Genomic DNA, 15127 nt, shown 5'->3' with positions numbered 1-15127 from the left:
CTGGACATACGTTGCAGAGACAATAGTGTGATACATCTTTTGGATGGAGGGTGTGGCAAAGTCTTTAACTTTATGACTTATATAGATAATCCTTCCAGCTCCAGAGAACATTGAATATGAGGTGATGCCAAAGCAAGGATATAAATACTGACCTATCAGAAGTGTTAATGAGACATTGGTAAGAATACTTCCCCCTGCAAAGGATATAAAGAAGATCCCTTCCATAGTTATTTGGGTGTGAGATATGACAACGATTGCTGAAGGCACAAAGAAAAAGCAAATACTGAGGGTGCCTAGAACTTTGGTCTTATTAGATCCAGAATGTTGCTCATGGTTACAATTTGGAAATGTTACTGTTGTTTGCCACACAGATGAAAATGAGCACACCAATAATACTGCGTTTCCAGTTCCAGATGAGGTAACATCTCCATACCTATGCACAAAGCCAGTTTAATAATACTTTATCAACCTTGGAAGATTTGCTTACAAGGATGCCATCTGTTACAATACTTCAAGGTTGGGTAAAGTGAGCAATTGGTTTATGTATTCCAGATAGGACACTTACTTGGCAATTATAATAAGGATTTGAGTTGTGAACCTGTGATCAAGAAATCCAGACCCAGTTTTCTAGTACAAGCAGTGATAGATGGCTTACATGGTGGCTTTGAGTTCATGGAACTTGAGAACTTCACAGTCTTTGACTGGGAACTGTGCAAGGCTGCACTTTGCTAATAAGAAGAAGCTGACTGTGTTTAAAACCAGACCAATGGTGACTAAAATGAAGAGTATGGTGATGATAATGCCATTGATCATATAGTTTGGCCTTCTTTGTTTCGCAATAATATGGATGCAAATTCCATATAGCACAATATATCCACCTGAAGTAACAAGACACCTCAGAAGGGATTGAATCTGACTTGGGCCATGCTGAGTCACCATAGAAAACAAAGCCAATCTATAGAATGGTGAACAAGGTAGTTTTGAGTCAAAGATAGACAGACATCACCATAGGAGGGACCATTGTTGACTCAATAACATTGTAAAGGTCTTCAGAAAACCAAGACGGGGACATTAATACACAGTTGGGTGGAGAAAGGGGCATGAGAGCATTGATTTTTAAGTAGGCAGTTAAATCTAATTTGAAACTGGGTTATCCCGTGTTGGCCTGGATGGAATTTCCGTGTTAGCCGGGGAATATAAAAATATTGATGTCATGTTTGTAGCCACGTGTGTGTAGTACCAGTCTCGCTCGAAGCTTTAAAAGTCGTAACTGGCTTCAATCTCTTGATCGGAATGGAGGTTCAAGTGCTCAGCGCTCAGCGCTCAATCCCCCCCCCTTCAAAGTGATGTTGCAGCCCACTCGAATCATTTTTCACGACTTTCGCGATTTAACCTCAATGCAGCCAACAGACCCAATGGGACCCCCCTCTTCAGCGACAGTTCCGAGCGGATGGCTTGGCAGTCTTTACAGTGCAATGTGGCTGAAACCTGCAAAGTTTGTTGAACAGAATCTACTGGAAAAGAGCTTTTACCCATGTTTATGATGCCTAGTACAAATAGCGGGCTGTGGAGATGTGTCGAAGACTCGGGAAATCGGCTACGTTGTCCTACATGGTCGGACTTGTTGGGATTAGTAGGGGCAACCCTGAGGCTCTGGCGTCATATACCGTGTCAGTTCTGAATAGCTCAAAATAAGTCAGGCTTTGAATTTGAGAAACCGTTAATGGGGGTGTATGTGGAATGGGCAATATTTGAATGAATTGGACGGTCGAGCTTGTGGCTGACGGTGACTGTAAGCGTCACGGTTCTCAATGCACCCTACGACTAAATGCGCCACCGACCGCTTTGTCATTCCTAAGAGACAAAGCAAGTGCAACTTGTCAACTCGGAGTTTCGGTAAGCGAGTTGAAAAACACCACACGATTTGACACTCAGTGGCACCGGTGGCTGAAGCGCCGACACACCGCACCTCAGTGGAACAAGTCCACTACTGGACACGCAACGTCAAGATGACCACAACGATGGGATCTCCAAAAATGAAGAAAGGAGAATGGATCAAGCAGAAAAGATAGACAGAAAGATCAAGGTCCCAAGTCCATAGATATGTATGCTAATTGATGTATACGTTACAACGTTGTGATAGGTCGGGGTGGGGGAGAGGGTACCGGTATGAAATGACACGACGACGATCATCATCATCATCTGCCACAATTGGCGTAACCTTAGATCCAACAATCACGCCACCCTCTTCACCGTCGCAGTGGCGCCGCCCCTCCATCGCAGAGCGGCACAGGCGCAGGAGCCTTGGTCCCAATCCACGCATCCAAATAATTACTAGTACAGTTCGGATTCGGCCCTCCCATCGTAGAGTCCTTGATCATTCCCGAAATCTGCGTCCTTCGTCGGTTTCATCCCTTTGACCGTCAATGTACCCCCTTGAAGCGCGACTAGCGCCTCTGTAGCTGTATATGCAGGCAGCAGGAAGCGTTTCGGTGCTCCAGCGTCACAGCCTGCAACCATGGATACGCAACGAGGTACGTTCCCTAAACCCGTTTTCAACGGTCCAATCCAAGGAGAGGTATTCCCACATGCACCCATGGCAAGTCTCGGATGCTGTGACATCCACCCGTTTTGTAAACCCAATTGATAAGGCCAAGCCGGTGTTTCGATTTTTCCGGATGCAAGTCAGAGGGACCGATTCTCCATGTCCAGAAGAAGTAGTTCTGTCACGTGGTCAAGGACGTAAGAAAGGAGAAGAGGAAAAGGAAAGGGCACACCCCCACAAAGCATCCATACTAGCCAATGCAAAACTGAGGATCTCCCTCTTAGTCTCATCACTATAATCCGTCCACTGATCGCAACTGCCCACGCTTGAAGCTGGGTCAGTCACGATATTTACTATTGGGTACGTATCGTCCCTCAAGAGTCAAGGCCTCACACCTGGGGCATGCATTTTGCTTCTTCAGGTGAGAGTTGCTCGGCAAATTCGTGGAGTTCCTTGGGGACGTACTTGTGGAGGAATTTTCTCTCTAAAAGAGGCGTTGATCTTTTCAAGCGCTCGTTTAAACCGGTGACCGCGAGTTGACCCTGTAACGCCTAGTAACGCCCTCACGGCATGCATCTCTTCGACCACAACCGCCACCCCACTCCCTGTTTCCATGTATTCCTTACAAGATATTACAACGCGGCCTGACGGAGAGATCGAGATCGAAACGTTTCAACTGGTCACAAAAGAGAGAGTTATCAGGCCGGTGGTGCGTTCATTCCTGTGTTGGATCATCCAACCAGCTCACTTCTCAGTACAGAATTTGCACCGTTTTGAGTGGATATACGGACTAGAGAACCATGGTTTTCCCTTCGATGGGGAGGAGAATAGAGTTACTGGTACGTTCGTAGAACATAATGTACTCATGTCAACTGTCAGTACCCAAGGATCTTGTTTACCACATCAAAAGACAGAACCTGGCGATATCGCCCCCGGCATCTCTCACTAGTAAAGCACTTGTGATGATGAATTTCAATAGAAAGGTTAGGTCAAAAAGTGATCGTCAGCGGTTCGAGGTGCGTCTGTTAAAGTTTGCAGCCTCAATATCCCACTGACCCAGTTGCAGGACTTTGGCAGTGGACCTTGGGAATATGCCCTCTTCGCAACGAAAGGAAAAGTGTCACCTCCGTTGTTTCACCGCTCACATGATGGCAGTACCACGCCGTTGTCGCTAGACGACTCAGCGTCCGATTACGATGCCTTACCTCGCTTCACGTCGATGATCCACCCACTCGTTGTCATCTTATTTAGAGTTTGCAATCAAATCGGTTCGCGCCGTGTCGAGAAGTCCCTCGAACCGCATGTTATCACACCAATAACAAACGTATTTCTTGAATGGCCACTTTGGACCCACAACCGCTTCCTCCCCATGCTCACCTCACCGAAACGGAAGCGACCAGCTTCTGACACGTGTGGTTGCACGGATTGTGGAAGGTGGGAGTACAGCGAGAGCTCTACTTCCGGTTCGAGTTCACAAGCAGATAGTTCAGAAGATTCCGAGTCGTGGCGGGATCCCGTGCCTGTGGAGGAAGTCATCAAGGATGATGCTCGCGTCAAGGATTGGTCGTTACAAACCGAGGGTCCGTCAGACGGTGGCGGTTCCGATCCGATTCTCGAGCAGTATTCGCGGGAACCATCGCCTCCGGTATCATTCACTTTGGGGAGGTTGGAGGAGGCGATGGGGTTGCGGATGGAGCGATTACAGCCTATCCTCGATGCCGCAAAGCGTCGTTCATCTGAGAAGCGCTTGAGAGCGAGCAAGCGCTCAAAAATCAAGAACAATTGATTCTGATCTCTCTTTACATGTCTTCACAGCTTTCTAAGTTAATTTTCAGATATTTTTTCTGCTGTTTTGTCTCACAATTCATCGCACATTTATCGACTTCTGCACCATTATCTGCTTCATTCCCATTTCTTATGTTCGCTCCTGGTTTGTATACAGTAGACCAGGATGGTGGGGTGTAACAATCATGTCTTTCACTACTTATGTAGACGTGGTTCAAGTGGGCAATCTTGTTTATTCAATGTCCTTATAAATCTGTACATCGAGGTGTATGGAGGGTACTGGAATTATCTACATAGCTTCTTAGATCTTGGCGACGTGTGATACCATATCGGACACTTGAGCTTGAAGCTTTGAAGGCCCAATCAGCCAGTTTTCTCAGGGACTCTACGGTGAAATTACAGAATAACACCGAGTGACGGAAGCGTGCGGTTGATCGTACAAATCTAAAGAAAAACGCCAGCACTGATACAGTAAGATCTTAACTAGAATCACATCGAAACAAAGCGGAGAGAAAGAGAGTAACTGACGGGAGAAAGACCTCGACCGGCGACGTCACAGTGAAAGAGTCTACTGCCCTCCCTTTATTACCAATCTCTTACTGTACATCTCCCGACGAGGCGTGATGCCGATGGCCACTCGTACTCAGCCGCCGGCTCAGGTCCTTGAGGGCGTGAGAAATATTCTAATTGAAGTACTTCGGCGTTTGCGGCGAATAATAATTTATTCGGGTTTACTGTGCTACAGTCTGTTTTATGATAGATAATAGCGTTCCAGAGATTTGGAGTTCTGACACTGTCTCCGCCTGCTACTGACCTCCCTAGCCCCGAGGTTTACAATTGCGCCAAGTTATGCAAAAGAGATCCAACATTCTGCGGAAACGGTGCCCCCATACTTTGCTGCTCGTTTTTCGTATTTGTTGTACAGTCGCCGCCCAACTTTGGAAAGGGAAGCCGGGACCTTATATAGCCTTGATTTTAGCCACCAGTCACCACGCCCTTGGAATGACAAATACTATTACTCACCTTGGATTGCCGACTGCCTTCTGCTTGCGTTTTCTTCGTTATTGGAATGTTTACAACCTGTTTTAAAATAGGCTTGAGATTATTGTCATCGCAGGCACGAACTGTGGAGAGACTGACATGTTGAACGGTATCGGGGGGCCTGCATCGTAATAACGGTTGAGAGGCAACACTTGATTCATACAAGTCGTCTTCACTATCCCTCTGTAATATCTTTGTCAACCGTGCTTTTCAGGCCTCAGATACCCCCCAAGCAGCGAGTGTTTACCTTCACTGGGATTGGCATCATCTTCAGGGACCTTTGGAATAGAATTCGTTGGGCAGGTGGCGAGGTAAAGGAGGAATCACCGAAAAAGATGGTGCGGGTACAAAGTTTGAACAAGGTGATCGGAATCACAGTTCAACGACCTTTATATCATCGCGGTATTGCGACCGGAGGACCTCTCGACAGTAACTATTTTGCAAGTCGCACCATTCACATGAAGAATGGGGTCCCAACTCATTAGTGTAACTGACTAGTCCTTTATGTAAAATCGACCCTTTCACTCGGTTACCTTGAATGTACAGTATGGTGGAAGTGACGGATGTCCAGGCGGGAAGAAGCTCGAATGCAATGGAAATTCCTGTGCCATGTCTTCGGAACCCTTCCCAGGGATTCATGAAATCTGTACCCAAAAAGTGTTGACCCTTCCCACCGGGTTGATTTGCGTTTGAATAAGGAAGGGCCCAGCCTGATGTATGTATATTCGGACCCACTGGATGGGTGGGTTCCTTGCCTTACGACTGCTAGACACCGAAATGCTAAGTCAACAGGTTTCGGTTCACATCGATGTGGAAACACTGTCCCCCCACTGCGACTTCTGACCAGATATCTCCATTTCATCGGCCGAAATATCTAAAGAGTAAGTTCTACCACGCCAACCGTTTGTGGGACCGACCGCCGGGATTTGCCGAAATATTTTTCGACATAGAAGAGGTGCCACCACGGCGCAATATAAAGCTTGGTAAATCATTTGAAGCCCACAGCAACGGTTTGACCTGAAATTCAGTTTCTAGTTTCAGAATTGTGTCTTAAAGAGCCAAAGGTGGGCAACCTTTTTTGCAGACTATTGTCTTTTGGGTTGGTTAGAACATTCCGACGGCGCAAGCACTATCCGATCATTACTATTAGTATAGGGGAATAGATTCTTGGTTGAGAATCTGAAATTGGCTCACAAACTGAAATCGCAGTTTGTCATTGTGATAAAAGAGGAGGAATAAGGACAAGATTTATATACTTACTGCAGGCCTTCCGCGTGTCATCGGTTGTGTTGGAGAACGTAGAGGGACTTCCTGATGCTTCTCAAGTAGCTAGACTCCGAAATGACAAACCAGTGTATAGATTTGTGGCTTTTCTCCGTCTTTCGGCTTCTCATCGAATACACATCCCCTACAGCTGAAGATCTAGGCGGGAATGTATCCTTCTGTGCCATCGGCCGATGGAACTCGTGTGAGATACTTATTATCTTTATTGCGGCTCTCGGATGTATAAACTTGTATTGGGGTGAGAATGGCTGAGGCAAGTCGCGTCGTAAACGGGAATGTTCTTCCCGCCGTTGAAATCATGAGTGGAAGAACATGACCTTCCGTACGAGAAATTGCATGATTTTGGATGGTCCAAGGAGATCTAACGGGGACACGATACTGGCGTTAGGGCTTCTCAGGGCCTTTGGCAGCTGGGAAGAAATGAGAAAAAGAGGAAAACATTCTAATCGAAAACGATGCCACCCTCGGATCGTTCAATGAAGAAGGATGACCGACGTCCCCGCCCAGGGCGAGTCCTTCTTCTTCACAATCATCATCTTACACTTGCACGACAACGAGCCAACAAAAGACCTTTCCCCTGCAAGTCGGAAAGGCGATATCTCCGTAAACTTTGCGAATTGCCGAAGAATTGGGGCGCTGCTCCGAGGAGGTCATGACTATCGACTCCCTTACTTCGAGAAATGGTACTGAGCAGCACCCATCACTCTGTATTCGATGTTTAGTTCGAACGGTTTGTACACTACAACATGCTCTTGGTAACCCAATTCCAACTCTATCAATTCACGACATGCTACGTGTGTGTCTTCGTGGTATAACGTTCTCAGAGTGTGCAGGGTCACGGTATATTTAACCCTCTAGAAGTCTTAAGCTGAACCACCCTTCCGAGACCCGAATGAGTTTGCTAGCTCCGAGTCACCGCATATTTAATAAGGCTTCTAGCGTCATTTCCTATTCGGGTTATGCCGCCTGCACAATCTAAGGTTGATCCGGCGCAGTTTAATCAAATTTAAGTAAGAGTATTGAAGGTAGGTCACGGAGTTGTAATGTCCCGATTAGGGCTGTTAAAACTACCATAGCACTGTGAACTTGTGGGTGTGTACATGTATATGTATACGTACGGCTGGTATCTGGCCGGCAGGTTGAGGTTAGCAGCCCGAGGACCGTTGGAAATCAATTGGAAATCATGACTGAGAGGATCAGGGTTGTGCGACGAAGGCGACGGAGTTGGTACTGAATATTGACATTTGACAGGTGAAAATTGATTGCCCCGAACGGCACTCAAGGCGGCATAGAGTCGGCGTATGGAGCTCCGTGTGCGGTGCCGTGGACGGAACGAGTTCGATTTCTTGGCCATGGCAGGATAAGGTCTTCCTTGAAGTAGTGACGTAGACTCCCCACGATAGCATGGCAATGCAGGAAACCGTTGTGGGAACTTGGAAAGATGTTATTCTAGTTGGCGTTTTGACTCGCGCAAGTTACGAATGCCGGATGACTTCTCTCGATTTAATTAACGGGAGTTGATTTCGATTTTTGAAGATCATGATGATGTTCGCAATTTTCTATGAACACAACTACGTATACAGTGCGGCTGATGCGCTATTATGTTATTTATTCAACCGCACCTGCCGGAACGAAGCGATCCAAGTTCATGATTGGAATACCCTCGACTGTTCCACCGAAGCCTCGAAGAGCTCAGGAAAACTCAGCTGATTGGTCGTTTTTACTGTCAGCATGGATAACGGAAGGGCCTGGGACGGGAGTCAAATTGGAGCGTCCCTCTTATAGAAAAGATCTACTTCTGTTTATGATTGCGTAGTAGCCTTGCCTTTCTTATTATGTAAAAAAACCTATAACAGTGGAAGAGCATGGAAGTTATGATGGCCACCGCAGGTGTCAGCGTTTCCGTCTTCAATTGGATTTTCAAAACTGTAGCGCAAATTCTCGCTCTCATTTGAGTTTTGTAGTAAACAAGAACCACCCAACAGTAACATGTAGTATTCCCCGCCCACTGGTCCCGACGCAAGTATCCATTTGTCCAATGATACTTTGATGATACTTGCTCAGTCTTGAGCGGCTTAAAAACAGATAGATTGAGTTTCCGTGTAAACTGGCTACGGCTTAGTACCATAACCGCAACGTTAAGTCACTAACCATCTTTGACGAGAAGAATTCAGACCAAGGATAATTTGTTTATGGTGTAGTACATATTTGGCAAACCGCTCCGGTATGACGTTTAGGGGTACAACGGCGTGGGATCGGAGCCCCCACGCCTTGACGGCCAAGCGCCGCTCTGTTTGGTCATCTGACACCAAACAAAAAAGCTTACATCCCTTGGTCGTCGTTCTCAACAACAACACACGTTCTTCGTTCGTCGACGCCGACGACGAACGAACGCCACGATGACCGACGCATTTATCGACCACTTGGACCGTCTCCTGTCGTACTACGAATCTCCTCCTCATCTAACAAACTCTTTTCATGTCGCTCCTTTAAGTTCCAACTTTATCGATGCAGAGGATTGGCGGTTTGGTGCCATCCTGAAGACTGTAGGAAAGATCGTTGGAAGGATGAGGAGGGCAGAGGGCAAGCTCCGAGGGATGGGTTATTCCATTGATTACGCTGACGATGTCAACAACGTCAACGGCATCAACCACAACAGCGCAGGCCTTGTCGAGGGTGATCTCGACGACGACGACGACAGCGATTATGGAACACCCAAGTCTTCACCATCACCTTCCCCTACTAACAAACGTAACCGCTCTCCCCCTCATAAACTAGGTCTTTCTGACCTTCCTGCTCATCCCACGACGACGACGAACACATCCTCCTCACACAACTCACATGCAGGAAGCAACGGTACGCTATCCAGCTGGAAACATATCAGGACACCCTACGGCATCGCATCTGTCCCGTCCTCCTCCTCCCAAATCTCCACCGAAAAACCCGACGAAAGCACTCAGTCCAACGCTCAGCTTTACAACTACACCATGTACGGCGGATACGGCTACATCCCCACCATTCCACCTGAAATGCCTATCGCTGAGCGAGAATCTTACTTCGTTCGAAACACCACCACCGGCGGTCCTTCTATCTCCGCTCCCCCTACCTCTCACATCGACTATGGCGTCTGTCCTCGCTGCCTCACCCGGATTAACGACGCGATGACAGCAGGTCGAATTCACTCTTTCTCTGACGGCTCTATTTCTGTGAATGGTGGTGTGAACGGTGGTAGTTCACCCCAAGTGGTGCCATCCGGTGGAGCCTTGGAGACGGCAGCGATCGAGAGCGGGTTGAGTGCGGTCGAAGAGTTGAAGTTGCTCAAAGCGCAGGTTCAGGATGTGGCTAGGGTCTGTAAAGCTGTTGCTGCTGGGGATTTGAGTCAGAAGATCACGGTGCCCGTGCAGGGGATTGTAATGGTTAGTTTGAAGGAGGTTATTAATCAGATGGTATGATGGTTGTTTCTTTTAGGGGGTCTTCTCTTGCTGACACTTGACGTTCGTTCTAGGTCGACAAACTAGGTCAGTTCGCAAAGGAAGTCACGCGTGTGTCTCAAGAAGTCGGAACGGAAGGCAAATTGGGAGGTCAGGCATTCGTATTGGACGTTGAAGGGACATGGAGGGAGTTGACGGGGGTCGTCAACAAGTTGGCTGCTAATTTGACGTCTCAGGTTAGTGGACAGCTTTCCTTATGGTTAGTTGACTCACCCATTTTCTTCCTTTTGTAGGTTCGTTCCATCGCCAAAGTGACGAAAGCGGTAGCGCTCGGCGACCTTTCTAAGCAGATTGAAGTCGACGCGCGAGGGGAGATACTTGATCTCAAAAACACCGTCAACGGAATGGTCGTCCGACTTCGTGCGCTTGCTGCTGAAGTCACTCGGGTCACCCTCGAAGTAGGATCTCAAGGAAAATTGGGTGGACAAGCGAACGTTCCGGATGTAGAGGGTGTGTGGTTCGAGTTGGTTAGGAACGTCAACCGGATGTGTTCGAGTATTACGGATCAGGTTAGGAGCATCGCGATTGTGACGACTGCTGTAGCGAGTGGGGATTTGACGCAGAAGATTGAGATTCAGGTTGAGGGGGAGATGGCTACGTTGAAGAAGACGGTGAATAATATGGTGGGTTTATCTTTGTTGTGTTTGTTTTGGGGTTATGGCGCTGACTCCATTCGGTAGGTTGACCAATTGGGAGCTTTTGCGAGTGAAGTGACCCGTGTAGCGCTTGAAGTGGGTACGCAGGGTATTTTGGGAGGGCAAGCTAAGGTGGAAGGTGTACAAGGCACTTGGGCTGATTTGACTAGGAATGTGAATGTGAGTGGTGATCTTTCGTTCTTGCGTCGTCTTGACTTGCACTGACATGACTCTCACTCATAGAAAATGGCTTCAAATTTGACGAACCAAGTCCGATCGATCTCTGAAGTGACGAAAGCCGTCGCTCAAGGAAACCTTAGCAAGTTTGTAGAGGTTGACGTGCAGGGAGAGATGCTTGATTTGAAGGAGACGGTGAGTAGACCTTTTCCTTCCCTCTCCTCTCTCGTTCCGTTCTCTCTCCGCTTTTGTCGTCATCGACTTTACGCCTTTCTTTCCTGCATTAGCCGCTTGCTGATGCTTACGCTCGCTTCTCTTTATAGGTCAACTCGATGGTGGTACAGCTATCAACGCTAGCCAACGAGGTCACTCGCGTGTCGCTGGAAGTAGGAACGGAAGGAATATTGGGTGGCCAAGCGTTCGTGCCTGCCGTACAGGGAGAGTGGAAGGTAAGCAAAGTCTTTTATGCTACACGTCTCCACAATTCCTTATTGACGTTCTTTTTTCACCCCGCACAGTCCCTAACCGACAATGTCAACTTGATGGCCATGAACCTTACCAATCAAGTCCGTTCGATAGCCGAAGTCACCAAGGCTGTCGCTTCCGGAGACCTCAATAAGAAAATCGTTGTAGACGTAAAAGGGGAGATTGCGGATTTGAAGGAGACCGTTAACCAGATGACGGAGAGTTTGAGTGTGTTTGCTGATGAGGTTACGAGGGTTGCCAAGGAGGTAGGAACGGAGGGCAAGTTGGGAGGGCAAGCTAGGGTTGCGAATGTTGCGGGTACATGGAAGGCGTTGACGGATAATGTGAACGTTATGGCTAACAACGTGAGTTCGCCAGGAATCGTTTCTTTGTTCCTTTTGCTCATTTTTTATCTTTTTTCTTTTGTTAGTTGACTCTGCAAGTACGAACGATCGCTGTTGCGACTACTGCTGTCGCAAGGGGAGATTTGACGCAGAAGATCGTTGGCGTCTCGGTTAGTGGCGAGATGTTGAACTTGGTCAACACGATCAATGACATGATTGATCAACTTTCGATTTTCGCTGTCGAAGTGAAGAAGGTGGCTAGAGAGGTGGGAACGGAGGGCAAGTTGGGCGTTCAGGCGGAAGTTGGGAATGTACAAGGGATTTGGCAGGAGATTACGTGAGATGGTTTCTTTTCGTTGTGTTTGAAGTCGAACTGACGCCTCCTCTCGCCCATTTTCCTCAGACTATCCGTGAACACCATGGCAGGCAATTTGACGACCCAAGTCCGAGGTTTCGCACAGATCTCGGCTGCTGCGATGGATGGCGATTTCACGAGGTTCATTACGGTCGAAGCGAGTGGAGAGATGGATAGTTTGAAGACGCAGATCAATAATATGGTGTTCAATTTGAGAGATAGGTAAGTTAACGAGGCCGTTGTCTTCCATGGAGTCGAGCTAACCATCGCCCAACCTTAGTATCCAGAAGAACACGGCGGCGAGGGAAGCTGCCGAGCTAGCTAATAGGAGTAAGAGCGAGTTCTTGGCGAACATGAGTCATGAGATTCGGTGAGTTCGCTTTTACTTGTTCGTTTGCTTTTGCGCTAGGTTGCTGACCCATGGCTGGTTTCCCTTTCGTGTAGAACGCCCATGAACGGGATCATTGGAATGACGGAGCTCACGCTCGACTCTGACCTCAACAGGTCACAGAGGGAGAGCTTGCTTCTCGTACATTCGTTAGCCAGGTCCCTGCTGTTGATCATTGATGATATTTTGGATATCTCGAAGAGTGCGTGGTTTGGTTTTCTCGCTTCGCTTGAACTTCCTTTGCTGATGCCTTTCTTCTCTTTTCCGTAGTCGAAGCTGGCCGTATGACAATGGAAGCCGTATCTTACTCCCTACGCCAGACCGTCTTTGGAATCCTCAAAACCCTCGTCGTCCGAGCATCTCAAAACAACCTCGACCTCACGTACGACGTCGAACCTGATATCCCGGACCAACTCATTGGTGATTCACTCCGATTACGACAAGTCATCACCAATTTGGTTGGGAACGCCATCAAGTTCACGCCTAGTAAAGTGACTAGGAAGGGACATGTTGCGTTGAGTACGAGGTTACTGGCCAGTGACGACCAGAGTGTCACGTTGGAGTTCTGTGTCTCTGATACGGGGATTGGGATTGCAAAGGACAAGTTGAACCTGATTTTCGATACTTTCTGTCAGGCGGATGGGAGTACGACTAGGGTGAGTTTACCTACGTTTTCCTTCTTCGCGATTTGAGGTTGACGATGGTTTTATACTTGCTGTTAGGAATACGGCGGAACCGGGCTCGGTCTTTCCATCTCCAAACGTCTTGTGTCTCTCATGCAAGGCAATATGTGGGTGGAATCCGAAGTTCAGAAAGGGTCGAGGTTTTACTTCACGATTACCTCTCAAATCTCGCAACCGTCTTTGGAGAACACACTGGCGAAGATGGTACCGTTCGCGAAGAGGACGATTCTCTTCGTGGATACGCTATATGATCAGACGGGTGTTGTGGAGCGGATTACGGAGTTGGGGTTGAAGCCGTTTGTGGTACACGAGGTTGGGCGATTGGCGGATAAGGAGCAATGTCCGCATATCGATACAATTGTGGTTGATTCGTTGGCTGTGGTATGTGCCTATTCTCTTTTTGTTTCCGTTCGGCAAGCTGATGTCTCTTTCTCTTTTAACCAGACGGAATCGAGTCGAGAGATAGAACACCTGCGATATATCCCTATCGTCCTCCTTGCGCCTTCTATGCCTCGTTTGAACCTCAAATGGTGCCTCGACAACTCTATCACGTCTCAAGTGACCACACCTGTATCTGCTCAAGACTTAGCATCAGCACTCGTATCTGCCCTGGAGTCGAGTACGGTTTCTCCAGTTTCTGCACCCAACGATGTCACGTATGATATCCTCCTCGCAGAGGACAATCTTGTGAACCAAAAGTTGGCGGTGAAGATATTGGAGAAGTATGGGCATAGTGTGGAGATTGCTGAGAATGGAAGTTTAGCGGTTGAAGCGTATAAGGCGAGGATATTCCAGAGTCGGCCGTTCGATATTATTCTGGTGAGTGGCTGCCCCCCCCTTTTGTTAGTGTGTTGTTCAGCGCTGACTCGTTTGTCGTCTGCTCCACGACAGATGGACGTTTCGATGCCGTTCATGGGCGGAATGGAAGCCACAGAGTTAATTCGGTCGTATGAGATGCATAGCGGCTTACAGCCGGTACCGATTATAGCGCTGACTGCCCATGCTAGTGCGTAGACCATGCTTCCTTTTTAACCGGTCGTACTGTTGCTGACTGTTTTTTCCCCTCCCTTTCTCCTTTTTACTCTTTCGACGTAACCTCTACGCTCGCTCGTGCACCCAAACAGTGATCGGTGATCGTGAACGCTGTCTACAAGCCGGAATGGACGACCACATCACGAAGCCTCTCAGACGAGCTGATTTATTGAACGCGATCAATAAGCTTGCGGGGGAGAGGGGCGTGAGCAAGCATTTGGGTATCAGGAGGCTTGGGCTCGGGTCTGCTGCTGCCACTGCTGCTGCTATCACGGCTTCATGATCCTCCTATCGCTCGTCTCCCGCCTTCATGTACCTATTTGTATCCACACGCTCCCTATGGCTTCGCCGATCCGACCCTTCCCTTGCATGGGCTCACTCCCCGTGTTCCCCATTTTTCCATTCTCCATTCCGCCTCCCCAATCTATGCATTCCTGCGTATCTGTCTACTTTCGCCGTACTACGTACACTGTTGTCGTTGTTGCTCTGTGCGTTGAACGCATGCTCTGTGGATACCCCTGCTCTTCCACGCCAACGCTCCGTGTCCTTTCATCCGTCTCCCGCCGTTCATCCATTCATATGGATACCTGCTCTTCGGCCTTTACCCTTACTGTTTCTCTTCCCGTCCTCGTTCCATTTCATCGTGTATTTTCACATACCATTAGCACCCTTGAAACTGTCCTTCGTGTACTTTCTAGTTTTTTTTTTTGGAATGTTAATACCTAATCACATACCTACATATGCAACACCAACATCGAATCTTGTATCATGTACATATGTTATTTATGCTACAATCGTAATCAGAGTATTGTTTGACATTATGACTTGAACTTTGGAACTCAAAAACCTCATTGAACTGTCACTGATTATTTATCCTGTTACTACGTTAAATACATAAGTAT

The 15127-nt window shown here is 47.8% G+C and overlaps 2 protein-coding genes across 3 annotated transcripts; both read left to right on the top strand.

Moving 5' to 3' along the window:
• The first annotated feature begins 3099 nt into the window (after nucleotides 1-3099).
• Nucleotides 3100-4472, top strand: E1B28_002897 (uncharacterized protein). Of its 2 annotated transcripts, XM_043159848.1 has the most exons (4): nucleotides 3100-3254; nucleotides 3306-3384; nucleotides 3456-3561; nucleotides 3612-4472. In XM_043159848.1, the coding sequence occupies exons 3-4, from the start codon at nucleotides 3508-3510 to the stop codon at nucleotides 4329-4331; spliced, it is 774 nt and encodes a 257-aa protein (XP_043001802.1). In that variant the 5' UTR covers nucleotides 3100-3254; nucleotides 3306-3384; nucleotides 3456-3507; the 3' UTR covers nucleotides 4332-4472. The 2 variants fall into 2 exon arrangements, with proteins under 2 accessions (XP_043001802.1, XP_043001801.1); XM_043159847.1 differs by having other exon boundaries at nucleotides 3306-3561.
• Nucleotides 4473-8968: 4496 nt separating this feature from the next.
• Nucleotides 8969-15043, top strand: E1B28_002896 (uncharacterized protein). The gene is made up of 16 exons (XM_043159846.1): nucleotides 8969-10101; nucleotides 10161-10322; nucleotides 10380-10769; nucleotides 10827-10961; nucleotides 11025-11153; nucleotides 11282-11407; nucleotides 11477-11788; nucleotides 11854-12104; nucleotides 12171-12344; nucleotides 12403-12492; nucleotides 12567-12712; nucleotides 12781-13166; nucleotides 13233-13574; nucleotides 13638-14012; nucleotides 14085-14199; nucleotides 14318-15043. The coding sequence occupies exons 1-16, from the start codon at nucleotides 9055-9057 to the stop codon at nucleotides 14506-14508; spliced, it is 4371 nt and encodes a 1456-aa protein (XP_043001800.1). The 5' UTR covers nucleotides 8969-9054; the 3' UTR covers nucleotides 14509-15043.
• The last annotated feature ends 84 nt before the right edge of the window (nucleotides 15044-15127 follow it).

Source organism: Marasmius oreades, chromosome 11 (genome assembly GCF_018924745.1).
Source record: "Marasmius oreades isolate 03SP1 chromosome 11, whole genome shotgun sequence".
NCBI classification, from domain to species: Eukaryota; Fungi; Basidiomycota; class Agaricomycetes; order Agaricales; family Marasmiaceae; genus Marasmius; species Marasmius oreades.
This window is presented reverse-complemented; position numbering and strand designations above follow the sequence as displayed.

Excerpts from the sequence above, each read along its gene's own strand:
- E1B28_002896 (XM_043159846.1), top strand. The coding sequence starts at position 9,055 with ATGACCGACGCATTTATCGACCACTTGGACCGTCTCCTGTCGTACTAC. Across the intron at positions 11,408-11,476 it reads CCGTACAGGGAGAGTGGAAG|TCCCTAACCGACAATGTCAA; the intron begins GTAAGCAAAGTC and ends CACCCCGCACAG. Across the intron at positions 12,105-12,170 it reads GGGATTTGGCAGGAGATTAC|ACTATCCGTGAACACCATGG; the intron begins GTGAGATGGTTT and ends CATTTTCCTCAG.
- E1B28_002897 (XM_043159847.1), top strand. The coding sequence starts at position 3,403 with ATGTACTCATGTCAACTGTCAGTACCCAAGGATCTTGTTTACCACATC. Across the intron at positions 3,562-3,611 it reads GTGATCGTCAGCGGTTCGAG|GACTTTGGCAGTGGACCTTG; the intron begins GTGCGTCTGTTA and ends ACCCAGTTGCAG.